The sequence below is a fragment of the Dromiciops gliroides genome, chromosome 4, assembly GCF_019393635.1.
Source record: "Dromiciops gliroides isolate mDroGli1 chromosome 4, mDroGli1.pri, whole genome shotgun sequence".
Taxonomy (NCBI): domain Eukaryota; kingdom Metazoa; phylum Chordata; class Mammalia; order Microbiotheria; family Microbiotheriidae; genus Dromiciops; species Dromiciops gliroides.
The window spans coordinates 302,817,635-302,833,012 of NC_057864.1; the positions used below are offsets into that span (position 1 = coordinate 302,817,635).

The 15,378-nt window shown below is 35.2% G+C and overlaps 1 protein-coding gene across 2 annotated transcripts in view; it reads left to right on the forward strand.

Moving 5' to 3' along the window:
* BCKDHB (branched chain keto acid dehydrogenase E1 subunit beta) overlaps positions 1 to 15,378 on the forward strand; it is a 284,101-nt gene that overhangs the window by 96,114 nt on the left and 172,609 nt on the right. For both annotated transcript variants that reach the window (XM_043963534.1, XM_043963533.1), the window contains exons 7-8: positions 3,751 to 3,848; positions 5,455 to 5,565. In XM_043963534.1, coding sequence (XP_043819469.1) covers positions 3,751 to 3,848; positions 5,455 to 5,565 — 209 coding nt within the window. The remainder of the gene's footprint in view (positions 1 to 3,750; positions 3,849 to 5,454; positions 5,566 to 15,378) is intronic.

Consider the following 15,378-nt stretch of genomic DNA (forward strand, 5'->3'; position numbering starts at 1 on the left):
CAGATTTCCCTGCTTCATTCTATACATGGAGTTTCATGTTTTTAAATTAGAAAAAGTAAAAACTGCATTTTTACAATTATTCTATTTTGTTCTATCACCTTAATAGAGAATAAGAGACTTGATTTACCTTATAGCTTAGATTCTCTAGATAGAAACTTGGATTTTTTTTCTGCTGTGGCGCTTTGTTTTTAGGGGGATAAGGATAGGGAGATGGGACCTGGAAGCAAAGGACACAGTTTTTAGATTGTCGTTGACTGTTTCTTTCCCTGGAAACACCCTTCTTAGTTATGCTCTTATAACTGAAGTACTGTTGTAATTTCACCCTTTAAAAGATTGTAAGCCAAGTGTATCCATCCATCCATCCATCCATCCATCCATCCATCCATCCATCCATCTATATCTATCTATCTATCTATCTATCTATCTATCTATCTATCTATCTATCTATCTATCTATCTATCTATCTATCTATCTATCTATCTTTCATACCAACTCCAGATTCAAAGTAGTGCTCTGGGACAGGTCAGAGTAAAGTACTTTTGAGCAATCCTATTTTAAGATAATATTAGGTAACAAGGTAAACTTAATAGATTTGGGAATTTGAGAAATTTTATATTCTTAGCACATCATAGAACAATTCATTTGCATGAAATGCTGAAGGTATCATGATTGAAGACCTGAAATTCAAATTGCGAATCTTCTAACATGTTGATGTATATAGCTGTATCCTCCAGCAGGCATAACTAGCTATAGTTAACAAGGAAAGTTGTATGCAATTTTTTTTTTTAGTGAGGCAATTGGGGTTAAGTGACTTGCTCAGGGTCACACAGCTAGTAAGTGTCAAGTGTCTGAAGCTGGATTTGAACTCAGGTACTCCTGACTCCAGGGTCGGTGCTCTATCCACTATGCCACCTAGCCACCCCCTGTATGCAATTTTAAGATCTCTTGACTTATGAAAATAGATTATTGGTAACTGCAGAGAGAATAGTTTCAGTAGAATGATGAATTCAGAAGCTAGACTTCAGAGCATTTAGTAGAGTGAGAGGAAAGGAAATGAAAGTACAGATTAAAGATTGCTTTTTCAAGGCTTTTAGGTGAAGAAAGGTGAGACAGAGACTTTTAGGAATAGGAGATCTAATGAAGGTATTTTTAATGAGTGGGGGCATCCAGGAAGGAGTCAGTAAATAAAATAAGGAAATACTGGAGATGAGAGAGGAGAAACAGAGAGAGACAGAGAGAGAGAGAGAGAGAGAGACAGAGAGACAGAGAGACAGACACTGAGAGACAGGGACAGTCAGAGAGAGAAATGAACAGGTAGCTCTCATATCCCTCTTAACTGTTCTTTTCCTTGAGCTAAACATCTTCAGTTCTTTCAGCTGATCCTCTTACAGGTTAATGTCAAGGTTATTCAACATAAGTTACCCTCATCTAGATACTTTTTTTTGTGGGGAAATGAGGGTTAAGCGACTTGCCCAGGGTCACACAGCTACTAAGTGTCAAGTATCTGAGGCCAGATTTGAATTCGGGTCTTCCTGAAGTGCTTTATCCACTGTGCTACCTAGCTGCCCCTATATACTATTTAACTTATAATTTAGCACTAGAAGTAATCTATTTCCATTACCACTTTTATAGATGAGAAAACTTAGAGGTGAAGGGACTTATCTAAAGTCATATGGGTAGTACGTGGCATAAATGTGAGTTGAGGCTAGATCTTTGGCTCCAGATTGAGTATTTTTTTTGGTACCTTATGTTGGCCCTATAACAGCCTTTCTAAGATGTTCCCAGAACTGAACCCAATGCTTTGTGTGTAGTCTGACAAGGGTAGAGTATAGTGGTGCAATCAGTTCCCTTGTTTTGAACACTGTGCCTTTCCCAATGTTGTTTGAGATCCTATTTTTTTTTCTCCTGCCATATCACACTGAACTCACATTGAGCTTGTTGTTTAGTCATTCAGTAAGTGTCTGAGGCTGACTTTGAACTTGTCTTCCTAACCCCTGGCTAAGAGCTCTATTCACTGAGCCATCTGGTTGTGCCTCCACATTGAGCAGAGTCTTCCAAAACTCCCACATCTTTTTTTTTCACTCAAATTTTTGTATGTCACACTTTCTCTATCTTATACTTGGTAAGTTGACTTTTGAATTTAACATTCATCTATTTAGATTTGGCCCAGTGTTGGAGCCTGTCAAGATCTTTTTGCATCCTGATTGGGTCATCCAACACATTAGTTAGCTTTCTCAGATTTGTACCATCTTCATATTTGATAAGCATGCCTTTGGGATATAAACCTAGCAGTGGTATTGCTGGATCAAAGGGTATGCACAGTTCTATAGCTCTTTGGGCATAGTTCCAAATTGCTCAGTATGGAATAATTTGAATAATTTGTGTAATTTGTTCTTGATTAAGTCATATAATCACCAATTCTTTTGCTATATATTTACTAACAATTATTTTCATAATATATTCGAGAATTTTGCCAGGAATATTAGTAAGCCTTACTAGTCTATCATTTATGGGCTTCTTTTTTTTTCCAATTGATAGAATATTTTACATGACCCAATCTTGAAGGACCTCTCCTATTTGCCATGGTCTTGCAAAAAGTCACTGATAGGGGCAGCTAGATGGTACAGTGGTTAAAGCACCGGCCCTGGATTCAGGAGTACCTGAGTTCAAATCCAGCCTCAGACACTTGACACTTACTAGCTGTGTGACTCTGGGCAAGTCACTTAACCCCCATTGCCTAAAAAAAACAAACAAACAAAAAAAACTAAAAAAAAAAAGTCACTGATAATGTCTTAATAATGGCGGTTGCTAGTTCTTTTAGCAGCTAAAATTTTAGTTATCTGGGCTTGGTGACCTGAACTCATGGTACCAGATCATCTTTCTATCACCTCACTTTAGTATCAAGTCCAGATATCAGCGTAGAGTAGTTGAAAGTAGTAGAGGGGAAAACAAATTTGGGGAAAGCTTTGTGTGAGACTCATAAGCTGTAAATTCAAAAGCATTTACAGATGAAACTTTAAGGAGGCCAAAAATAGATGCAAAATGGAACAGTTTTGACGGTATTTCTGTGGTGATACTTGTTGATTAAACTGGTTATCAGCATATTGCATTCTGATACCTAATTATGTGAGAATATCTATGGAATATTAAATGGCTTATTGGAAGATGAAGTTGGATGAATGAGCATCTGTATCTAACCATGGAAACGTGGAAAAATCTGTGCCACAGAAAATCAAATTTTAAGGTACTTATACATCAGTTGTCAATATTTCTTGAAGAAGGGAAGATACCAAAAGAATGAGAAAATTTCAGATGCAATTATTATCCTAAAAAGGTTACTGAGAGAACACCAATAGCTATTTATTTCCCTATATTTTCATCTTCATAAAATCTATGTGTGAATGGTTAATGTACATGTTGAGAGCAGGACTTTGTAGAAGAAAAGTCAAAATACTGAAGTATACATTTTTCCTCCATTATCCTTGTCTTATAATTTTTGTACTTGCAAAAAACCTTGACAGGATATTTAGTTTATTTTAGTGAATTGGACATCTTTTATGAATATTGGAGTTTTTTAAAATTAATGGGTCTATCATCAAACCTTTTCTGTTTTGATACATGACAAAATACTATTTTAAGGGAAATAAATGTATTTAGACTTTTTATGATGAAGTTTTTTTTTAATCTCCTTGAGAAAATATAAAAGGGAAAAATTGTCTTTTTTCCTCCTCCTTCCCCATATTTGTGTAGTGGAACAAGTGCCTGTGGAGCCATATTATATCCCATTGTCCCAAGCTGAAGTACTACAGGAAGGGAGTGATGTTACTCTAGTTGCTTGGGGGACTCAGGTAAGTAAGCTTCTTTTTGGAACAAATTCATTTTAAACAATTCTAATGGTGATGCCCTGTGATTCATGGAATAGCATAATCTTTGAGTATTTAATAGAATTCTAGGTCTCTAAAGGTCATTGAAATGACACATGTTGGTATAATATAGACTGCAACATATTACTAAGAAATAATTTTTGTGTCATAAGTCACATAAAATATGTCATCAAAGGAAAATATGCCTGGGAAAAGATGTGGGTTAGGCATATGGTAAAACTGAGGGGTAACAGAAGGACATTCCACATGCCTAATGAGTCTTATAATTTTAGGAGACCAAGAAGTATATTCCTACTACAGTGGTTAGCTTCTCTGTAGAGAATTTACAGGAGGATATGGATAGATGATGCCTGGAATGAGAAGGCTTACTGTATATACCATTGAAAAGAATCACACCTCCATTTAAGAATCTAAATACAAGATAATATTTTTCATTATTACGTCCAAAATTTAGGATAATTTATTGACTCTTCCTTTTGCAGCATATTGCATGCACAACTTTGGTTTTCTATAATACTGTTTTCTGCTTAAGAGGATTTTAGTGATAGAAAAATCCCAGTGGGGGCAACTAGGTGGCGCAGTGGATAAAGCACCGACCCTGGATTCAGGAGGACCTGAGTTCAAATCCATGCTCAGACACTTGACACTTATTAGCTGTGTGACCCTGGCCAAGTCACTTAAATCTCATTCCCCCCCCCCCAAAAAAAAAAAAAAAGAAATCCAGTCTACTGCTGATATTTGGAAAAAAAAAACTTCTTTAGACAGAAGATAACTATTTTAAAGAAATAATTTCTCTAGCCATTACTTGGTCTGGAGATATTTAAAAAGCAAGGATTTTTAACGACTATCTAAAAAATTGTATTTAATTTAGTGAGTCTGATAGTTTGGATAGCATTCTTTTGTCTCTTATCACAAAATTAAAACCAAAATTAAATTCCACCCAGTGGAATTGTGTTCTGTGGGAATATAATATAATATATTCTGTGGAAATATAATTCTCTGTACCTTGTTACAGAAGTAGAAATTAATTTTTGATGTACTTCTAATTAATTTTCACTTGGATGTGACTTGCATACATATTCACAAAATAGTATCTTAAAACAAAATGAAATATCATTTTATATTCACTTCATGACTTATTGATTTTGTTTGTAACTTTGCTTATCAAATTTTCTTTATGAAAACTCAAGAAGTTAGTTATTTATAATACTCTAAATAATATTACTTGTGTTTCTATTACTAGCACATAAATAGCCACTAGTGATTCCTTTGTATGGTTTGGATTTTAGTTTTATTGTTTCTGACTGATTTTGAAAAAAAATTAAAATGATTATTACTTATGACAGACCTAAAGTAGTATAAAATAGTTGGAGGGAGAATGCTACAGATTTTCAGATATTCATTTATTTGTGGCAATTAGTGTTAAGTGACTTGCTCAGGGTCACACAGCTAGTTAAGTGTCAAGTGTCTGAGGCTGGATCTGAACTCAGGTCCTCCTGAATCCACAGCTGGTGCTGTGCCACCTAGCTGCCCCTGATTTTCAGATATTTAAATGTTTTTCCCATTTCAGGTTCATGTGATCAGAGAAGTGGCAAGCATGGCTCAAGAAAAATTGGGAGTTTCTTGTGAAGTAATTGACTTGAAGACTATTTTACCTTGGGATATAGATACAGTTTGTAAGGTAAGAATAACTAATTTACTTGTGCTGCTAATGTTAGAAAGATACGATTGATTATCATTGACATCAAACCTTGGCACATGTTGTGGATCAGTTGAGAGTAATGATTTTGAAATTAATTTTTGCTAGTTTTCTATAGTTTTCTTGATTTCCTGAAAAATGGTCCACTTAGAGTAGAATATTGGAATAGAGCAAATAAGATGAGAAGTTTAGATGCTGAAGTTCAGGTTTCCTCCTCTGTTTTTAGCCTACATAGACTTAGCACAAATATGTGAAAGGTTCATGGAAACGAAGGAATTTTTAGTTATCCCTTGTGCTGTACTTGATGTGTGATTCTATTATTTTTGGTCCCAGGGTGAATGTTATATCTTTGTGATTGATGCTGCTCCAATGGTTTTTTTCTTTTTATGAAAGCAACCATTTAGAATGTGTCTAGTTTGGCTGGCACTATTCTTAATTGCTTTTAGGTTTAAAATGCTTTGCCCTTTTAAGAGTATGATTTAGTCTTCATTAACCTTATTAGAACAACATGTCTCACAATTGTGACTGCCCATATGAATTTACAGTACATTTATTTCCCACAGTTGATAGAAATAAGGCAAATGTAATGCCCTTTAGGTCATCTTAATGACTCTTTTGAATTCAATTTAGATAATAATGATGGGTGTTACTTCTTCATTTATTGTTTTAGAAAATTAATAACAGAATTAAGAATATTAAAGTTTAATTCTATCTCCTTTCCCTCTAAGAAATTTTTATAACTTTGATAAGGTACTTTTGATGTTGATTATATTAAAATCACTTGCTGATATTATTGCTTTGAGCCTAGTAAATGATATTGTCAGATGGAGTCTTATTCTATAATTTAGCAAATGATCCATTTATATCCATTAGACTTTATTGAAGTGAATGTTTTCATAGATTCACTTGACAGTGCCTAAACATGACATAGTTATAAATTGTTTTGGAAATAATCTGTATTCATTTTTGTAGCTACTGTGATTAAGAACAATTTACAAGAATATGAAAAAACCCACCCTGCTTCCTTATACTCAAACCAATTCAGATGTGGGTTTCCTTCAGAGGGCTTCAGAAATTTTCATTTCTGTCAGAGCTGCTTATAATACCCATTGCCCTGATGGCTTTGAGAATACATTTTGGGTTTGTGGGGAAGAGATATGCTGTGGCATATTTTATCCTCACAAATGGTAAAATTTGAATTTGTGTTCCTTTATGGGCAAATGCCACTCTATCATAGGGCAGTGGATCCTATAGATGTGAAGGACTAACAAAAATGGAACTTGAAAAATAGCTTATGCCCTTTTCTTTCCTGTACTGATTTGGGCTTCTACTTGGTGCTGATCAAAACTTAAATGTTCTGTTTCCCTATACAATGGCTCATGCTCCTGGGTGGCAGGGTAAAGGGAGTGGGGTGGGGGTGGGGGGGAAGGAAAGTACAGCATTGAAATTCAGCAAATGTTTTTTATTTTCTTGCCAGTTCTTTTTTTATTTGTCTGTATTTTGGTTTTTTGGCTGTCTAGGCTTTATTTTTGTGATATCATGGAACAGACAACTGATTTTTATAGTGTAGGCTTCTTCTTACTTGGGGTAAAGAAGAGAAGACTAAATTAGACATTTGTACTGTGTAAGGATGAGATGTATTGAACATTAGACTTAGGGTATTGTGCTGCTGTTTTGCAAAGAGGGGATGAATGAAAACTTATTTATTAAGCTCTTACTATGTAGAAAACACTGTGCTAAGTTCTGTGGATATTGATACAAAAGCAAAATAATTTCTGTCCTCAAGGAACCAGTTCATTTCTATTAAGGGGAAACAGCACATATAGGGGAGTGATGGCTGGAGAGGGTTATTTTGGCTTGGAAATTTATAGGGATGGAGAGTGGAGCCATCATATTATTTTTCCCTGCTCAGTGGCTGATGAGTTTGACAGTGAAAGTCAGGATGTCCTTTCTTGACAAGCATGGAGGTTCTTAATGACACCAGTTGATCTGACTTTTCAGATCCTGGCATGTCATAGGTTTATTTTTCCTCTAGTAAATAATTTGAAATGAAGCAATACCCTTCTAATATACACACACATATATAATTAAAAATATTATTATTATTATTATTATTATTATTATTATTATTATTATTATTATTGTCATGGGACAATGTGGGTTAAGTGACTTGCTTAGGGTCACACAGCTAGTGTCAAGTGTCTGAGGCCAGATTTGAACTCAGGTCTTCCTGAATCCAGGGCTGGTGCTTTATCCACTTCACTACCTACCTACCCCCTTTCTAATACAGTTAATTTCAATTATAGAAAAATAAGGACAAGAAGACCTTAACACAGACTACTGGTTAATGCTAATTAAGTTCTTTGCTCATGCTCCATTCATACTGCATTCTTTTTTTTTTTTTTTAAATGAGGCAATTGTGGTTAAGTGACTTGCCCAGGGTCACACAGCTAGTATGTGTTAAGTGTCTGAGGCTGGATTTGAACTCAGGCACTCCTGAATTCAGGACTGGTGCTCTATCCACTGCGCCACCTAGCTGCCCCAATACTGTATTCTTAATGAGTAATTGCAGAGATATATATATATAACTTTGTTTTTTTCTTTTATCTTCCTCTTCTCTCTTTCCCCTACTTTTTGAAAAGTCACATCATACCTTCAGCTTTTTCTTGAAGAGAGATATTAACTATTTAATATTCAATATAAATATTGAATATTTTTGAAAACAAAATCAGGGAAAATTTAAATTAAAAAATATACATAAGCTTGCTGTACACAGATTATAATTACTGGGGATAGTTGTATAATTGGCTTAATTTAATCTTCATTTGATTTTTCCAAAGTGTAGTGCTAACACTTTAAGTATTTTAGAAATATATGTTTAGATTTGTTGCCAAAGCCTGGATGCTTTCTTATCTCCTTTTCATAGTTCTCTTGTGTGTGGGAATGTTTTCTTTGTAGTGTTTGTATAAGTAGCAGTCTCTCTCATCCCTTTGGGTTTATAAAGTACTCCTATTATAACAACCCTGAGAAATAGTGCAATAATTATTTACATTTTATAGATGAGCAAACTGAGTCTGATAGGTTAAGGGATTACTAGTTAATTGGGTGAGTATCAGCATCAATATTTAAATCTTTGGGTCTTAACTCTAAATCCTATTCTTCAACTCAACCATACCCATGTCTCTTGTGGAACTTGGGACCAATTATTCTGGCGTGTGGAATTGTGTGTAAGGTAAGCCTCTTTACTCCCAGGTACTCTCCAATGAATCCATTTACTTCAGTTCGGCAACAAATGTATTAAGTACCTATTGTATTTTGTTGCTAGAGTACCTTACGGGAAGCTTTAGTGAACTTTGTGATAATTTGTTTTGGCAATTCAGAGGGTTTGTTTTTTGCTTACTTAATATTCTTATCAGTGTTCCATACAGGCAAGGTTGCTACATAGCAGAGAATGGGGGAAGCGTTACTATGATTTTAAAAATTACATTTTTGTGTTAATTTTAGAGTTTGCCAGTTTAAAAGGCCCTTATTTACTTTGACATGACAACATAAGGTTGATCATTTATACTTTAAGTTTTCTGTTGTTTGTTTAATGCTGACCCAAAGTCTGATAAGGAAGTATTTCTTTGTGCTTTGGTATCCATTTTACCTTTGAAGTTATAAAAGGTGAAATGGAGAGTTTTATAGCTTTTGATTTCTGATTTCTTTGAAAATTGCTGCTTTAGTGTTGATTTTCATATTATTTACCTTATCAAACATTATATTTCATAACCACAAAAATTATGGAATATTGAAATCAAAACTTCTGGATTGATTTTTTTTTTTTGGTGAGGCAATCGGGGTTAAGTGACTTGCCTAGGGTCACACAGCTAGTAAGTGCGAAGTGTCTGAGGCCAGATTTGAACTCAGGTCCTCTTGACTCCAGGGCCAGTGCTCTATCCACTGCACCACCTAGCTGCCCCTGGATTGAATTTTTTAAAGGAAAGCCAACTGTTTCTTCTTTGAAAGGTTGTTTTGTTTCAATTAGTCACATAATTGTTTTTTAAGACTGACTTTAAAAAAATCTCATGAATGTTATTTGTGCAGCTTTGGGATTGTATTTCTAGTGATTTACTTGTTATGTCCTTTTCTTTGTAAGAAAAGATGCTGCGTTGCTTTATCATGGTACATATGGGATGACCATCAGTGCTTCCTAGTTTTTTTTTTTTTTTTTGCGGGGCAGTGAGGGTTAAGTGACTTGCCCAAGATCTCACAGCTAGTAAATGTCAAGTGTCTGAGGCTGGATTTGAACTGAGATCCTCCTGAATCCAGGGCTGGTGCTTTATCCATTGCACCACCTAGCTGCCCCAAGACCAGTTTTTAAAGAACTTTTAAAGCTAAACAGAAGAGTTTATATTATCCTGTAGGCACTAGGAAACTACTGGAGTTGGTTGATTAGGAGAATCATATGGTCAGATGTGCACTTAAGGAAAATTACTTTGGCAACATTGTACGGAACAGACTAGAGTGGTGAGAGATAATATGATCTTTGAGTTATATTTTTTGTCATTAAAACTATAAATATTAAGCAGGTTTTATTTTGAGTTATTAATTTGCAATTTTGTTTTGCTTATGTTTTGATGAAATGCCCATTCTTATTTTAAATTTACCTGTGAAAGTGCAAATTATTTCCTTAGAAATATGTAAGCTATTTGGTGAAAGAAAAGGCTGATAGAAGAGTGCTTCCTTCCTTTGCCACCTAAGTAGTTACAAATTGTCACAGGGTTTAAATCCAAAGAATATATGATCCAGCAAGAAAGTGAGGATTTGATATTAGCTTTGTTACCTTTTGTTCCTTCTTTCACTTCATTCCTTCCTTATTATCATCACAAGAAGAACAAGACATTTATTAGTACATTATGGTTTACTTATAATAATTCTTTTATTGATGAAATAAAGATCAATAAAATCATAATAGTAATTCACATTTGTAATATGTAAGGCAGGTGCTGAACAGCGAGGGTGCAGTCCAAGCAGCATCCACTATAGGCTCTCTCTGCTGCCAAAGTATGTAGTGAGGTTGGTGAGCCACTTCTGAAAGTATGGAGGTCCTGGCTCTCTACCACAAAGCATGTGTTTGTTTTTGATGACTTTTTGGGGTTGTGGGAAGAAAAGACCTTTTGTTTGGATACTTAGCTAAAACTGTATGTGCATACAAAAGGAAGCAAGAGGCTTTATCACTTTGAGAAAGCTATTTGATGTGAATTGGCTATTGATGATATGTCAAGGATTGTTTAACTTGATGTTGGGGCACATGATTTTAGGGAGAATGTAACAGAGGGAAGAGTTGTCTTTGGAAGCTCAGTCCTGGAAACATGTGTTTTGAACACTGCCTGATTCCAACCCATGATGGGGCTTAGTAAGCTGCTTCTGGAACTTTGAGATGACTTGAGAAGGGGCCTTGGCTCTCTGCTTCTTCCTTTCTATAGATTGCTTTCATAAGTCTCTCAGCCAATCAAGAATCACTTCTCCCTCACATATGCAGTTCACACCTTGGCAGGACTGTCATTGGGGGATCACCAAAGCACTCTAAATGAATATGTGCTCCAGCTGCTGAGTTCACTAAAGTGTGACTAGCTGCATTTCTTCCCTCAGAATTCTAGGTAGTTGGATTCTTTTGATTCTATCTCCTCAAGCCTCTACTACCAACGGTTTTCTGCACAATATCATCCACTAGTCATTAGTGCCCCAATATAATTTGCCTCTGTTAGTATGTCTTCAATATCACTCATATCCAATTAATATCTCCTCAATATTAGTTGATAATCATTTAATACAGTTAGATTTTACCAAGGAATATTTCTTGATGATATAGCAAGAACTAAAATACAAAAACATCCCCTGAAATTGAGCATTATTTTCCCTATAGCACCTCAGTCCCTGAGCACAAACTTAAAGTGGGTGCTAACAACTCTTCCATCACTCAGTTCATATAGTGAATATGGTGGCATTGCCACTGGAAGAATTTCTCTTTTCCTTGCAAGACATTGTGTCTTGGCTGCCAGGTAGATCCATTGCTGGAGTTGCTCATGCAAATTGATTTTCAAGGCTGGCACCTTCCCAGGTTTGGCTGCTGGTTTCCTGGTGGTTCTTTCAACTTTCTGATATCTTAGAAAGCCCTGTGCCAGAAGAGAAAAAGACACAAATAGGAGGTAGCCTCATCATAGACATAGGCTTGTATCTGAGGCCATGTGCTCACTAGCTGGTATAGTCAGGGAACACTTTCCCCACCCCTCAACAACTCCCTATCACTTGGAGCTCAAAGAGTTGTACTTGTTGCCAATAGGAAGAAAGAGATTTGGCCTGTTGGTTCCTTTGGTATGAACACTTAGTCTTCACTCAAAAGCAAGTTAAAAGACTTGTCATCATAATGCAATAAGTGGGCAGGACATAATCATAGAAGACTTTTATATTCTCTGAAGTGTAGGGTAGGTGCCTCCTTAATGCATGTCCAGAAGCAGGCTCCATAAGTATCCTCATACAATTATACCAAGCAAATCTTATCGCTCATGCTCCTAGGACAAGGCCCCTGTTTGCCAGTCCCTCATTACTTATAAAGTACTATTCCAAGATCTGTGAAGTGTGCAATTTTTGTATTATTCCCATTTTTCAGATGAAAAAACTTAGGCTCAGAGAGACAAAGTGATTTGCCTGTGATCACACAGTTCATAAGTGAAAGAGCTGGGAAACCAGGTGATATCACAAAACAATCCAAAACATTTTCATTTAAAATTCAACACATGATTATGGCTCATATTTTATAATTTTAATGTATTTATCATCTATGATGTCTAGAAATAAAGTGAATTTTGAAATACAAATAATTTAATCTTTTTAGTCAGTCATGTTAAGAAGGCTAAACTACATATAATGACCTACACAGTATGTAGGATGGAGTGATATCATTTTTTCAAGAGGAATTGTCTTATTTTGCCTTTGAAGATTCTATGGTGGAAAAGGTCTGAGCCTTTTATAGTTTTATTGACTTTTAATACTTAATTACTTCATGTTGTTTTCTTCTGCTTTGGCCTTTGCTTATTTATTATTATTTTATATTTTTGTTTATATGCTATTTGTTATTGAAACATTTCTTGACAAGTATGAGTAACCAAATATAGAAAGTAAGAAAAATGATCAAAACATGAAATAAAAATAAGAGAGAATCTGAACTATTTTTACTGAAATAGCAATAGTAATGGAATAGTAGCTATATAAAAAAGAAGATTCTGACTCTTCAACATGGAAAATCTCAAATTAGAACTATGTTAACCACTAGAGGCCTCTCTTAGACCAAAATAGGTGACTGATACTTGGTTTTCACATTTGATGATGACTACCTATCAATAGTTAAGTACATTTTAGATTCTAATCCTAAATAAATACTATAGTAGTGCCTTATGCTTTTAAGGTACACATTTTAATGCTATTCAAATATCTTAATTTGTATTTTCTTTTCTTTTCTTTTTTTTAGTGTGGCAAAGCAAATAGTATTACCTGTGGCACTAAAAGCAATGAATTATGCTCACCAATGTTTTTAAAAAGCCTTTAGGTTAAAACATATAATCTAAAAACTGATGACCACAGGGAAATTACATGTCCCTTTGACAGTAAAATATTGTTTTGGTTTACAATTTTTTAATTGATTTAACATGGTAGATTGAGTCACTATATTCTAATAATTCTATTTTGATTAAAGTAAAATTATTTAAAATATGATATGGGGATTTTTTTGTGCACTATTTAATGAGTAAATAGTTGCCTTTGTTTTTTCTAAAATCCATTCAGAAATGAAATAGCATTGATGTTAGCAGTAATTCCATCTGTTAACAGTAAGTGTTATTCTTTAGAAATATGGGAAGGGGCAGCTAGGTGGCGCAGTGGATAAAGCACCGGCCCTGGATTCAGGAGTACCTGAGTTCAAATCCGGTCTCAGACACTTGACACTTACTAGCTGTGTGACCCTGGGCAAGTCACTTAACCCCCATTGCCCCGCCAAAAAAAAAAAAAAAAAAAAGAAATATGGGAAAATGTACCACACTTTTATGTTGAGTTTGTTTCTGAGGGTAGCATGATGTCAAAGAGAAGATGGTTGTTGAGTAACATCATCCTTTTCTACACCTTGAAACTGGTGTGTGTGTGTGTGTGTGTGTGTGTGTGTGTGTGTGTAATCTACTTCGGTATGGAATCTTGGGCTCTTTATACCATCTTGGTCAAGGTAATCTTCCAGCTACCTCTTCTGTACTTTGGAGAATGAAGCTAGGATCAAAATGATTAGTTGTTGGTTCAACAAGAATAGCTCTTAAAGCAGTTCGATATTATAATAGGGAGTTGAAAACAGTTCTGAGCTCCTCCTCATAATGGCCAACAGTAAGTTTTTTGTTGCTTTTGAGATAATGACCTTTTATTTCTTTATATTTTTACAGTAATATTCTGTGCTATAAAAGCTTCATTACAACTTTAGGAGATATTGTGGGTTTGGTTCCATACCACCACAATAAAGTGAGTATCACAATAAAGTGAGTCACATAATTTAAAAAATTTCCCAGTGCTTATAAGAAATTATTTACACTATACCATAGCCTATTAAGTGTGCAATAATATTTTGTCTAAAATTGTACATACCTTAATTAAAATGCTTTATTGCTAAAAAATGCTAACCATCATCTGAGCCTTCAGTGAGTCATAATCATTTTGTTGGTAGAGGGTCTTGCTTCTGTGTTGATGGCTAGTGACTGACTGCTCAGAGTGGTGGTTGCTGAAGGTTGGGGTAGCTGTGGCAATTTCTTAAAATAAGACAACAGTGAAGTTTATGATATCAGTCAACTCTTCTTTTGACATGAACAATTAGAGACCATTGTAGGGTTATCAATTCACCTAATTTCAGTATTGTTGTGTCTCAGGGAATAGGGAGATCCAAGAAGAGGGAAAGAAATAGGGAAATGGCCAGTTTGTGGAACACTCGGAACGCACACAACATTTATTAAGTACATCATCTAATATGGATGCAGTTTGTGGCACCCCAAAACAATTATTATAGCAACATCAAAGATTACTGATCACAGATAGCCATAACAGATATAATAATAATGGAAAAGTTTGAAATATTATGAAAATTGTGACAAAATATGACACAGAGACATGAAGTGAACATATGCTATTGGAGGAAATGGCATCTTGATTGATACAGAGTTGCTGTAAACCTTCAATTTATAAAAAGCACAATATCTGTGATAAAACAAAGCACAATGAAACAAGGTATACCTGTATATTTTTTTTTCTTTTGTCAGTATGACAATGTCTAAGAGCTTATTGCGTGAAATAGTACAAACAATCAATCAACAAACCTTTATTGTGCCAGGTACTGTGGACAGGGAAAATAAAAGCATTGACTGGTGGTAGCAGAAGCCTTTTATCTCAGTGATGATCTAATAAGAGAAACCAGAAATAATGACTTTTTGGGAAGTCTCTTTTAAGTGACTGTTCTTTTCTTTCTATGTTTGATAGGTAGGATGAAAATCCAGAAAAGTGAAACATGTGGCTGATTATTATGCTGATGTCTGTTCTACTTTCTCTCTCTCTTTTTTTTCTTTTGGTCAGGCAATTGGGGTTAAGTGACTTGCCCAGGGTCACACAGCCAGTAAGTGTTAAGTGTCTGAGGCCAGATTTGAACTCAGGTACTCCTGACTCCAGGGCCGGTGCTCTATCCTGTTCTACTTTCTCTATGTGCTTTCTAGATGCTTGAGATAGGGGAACTTT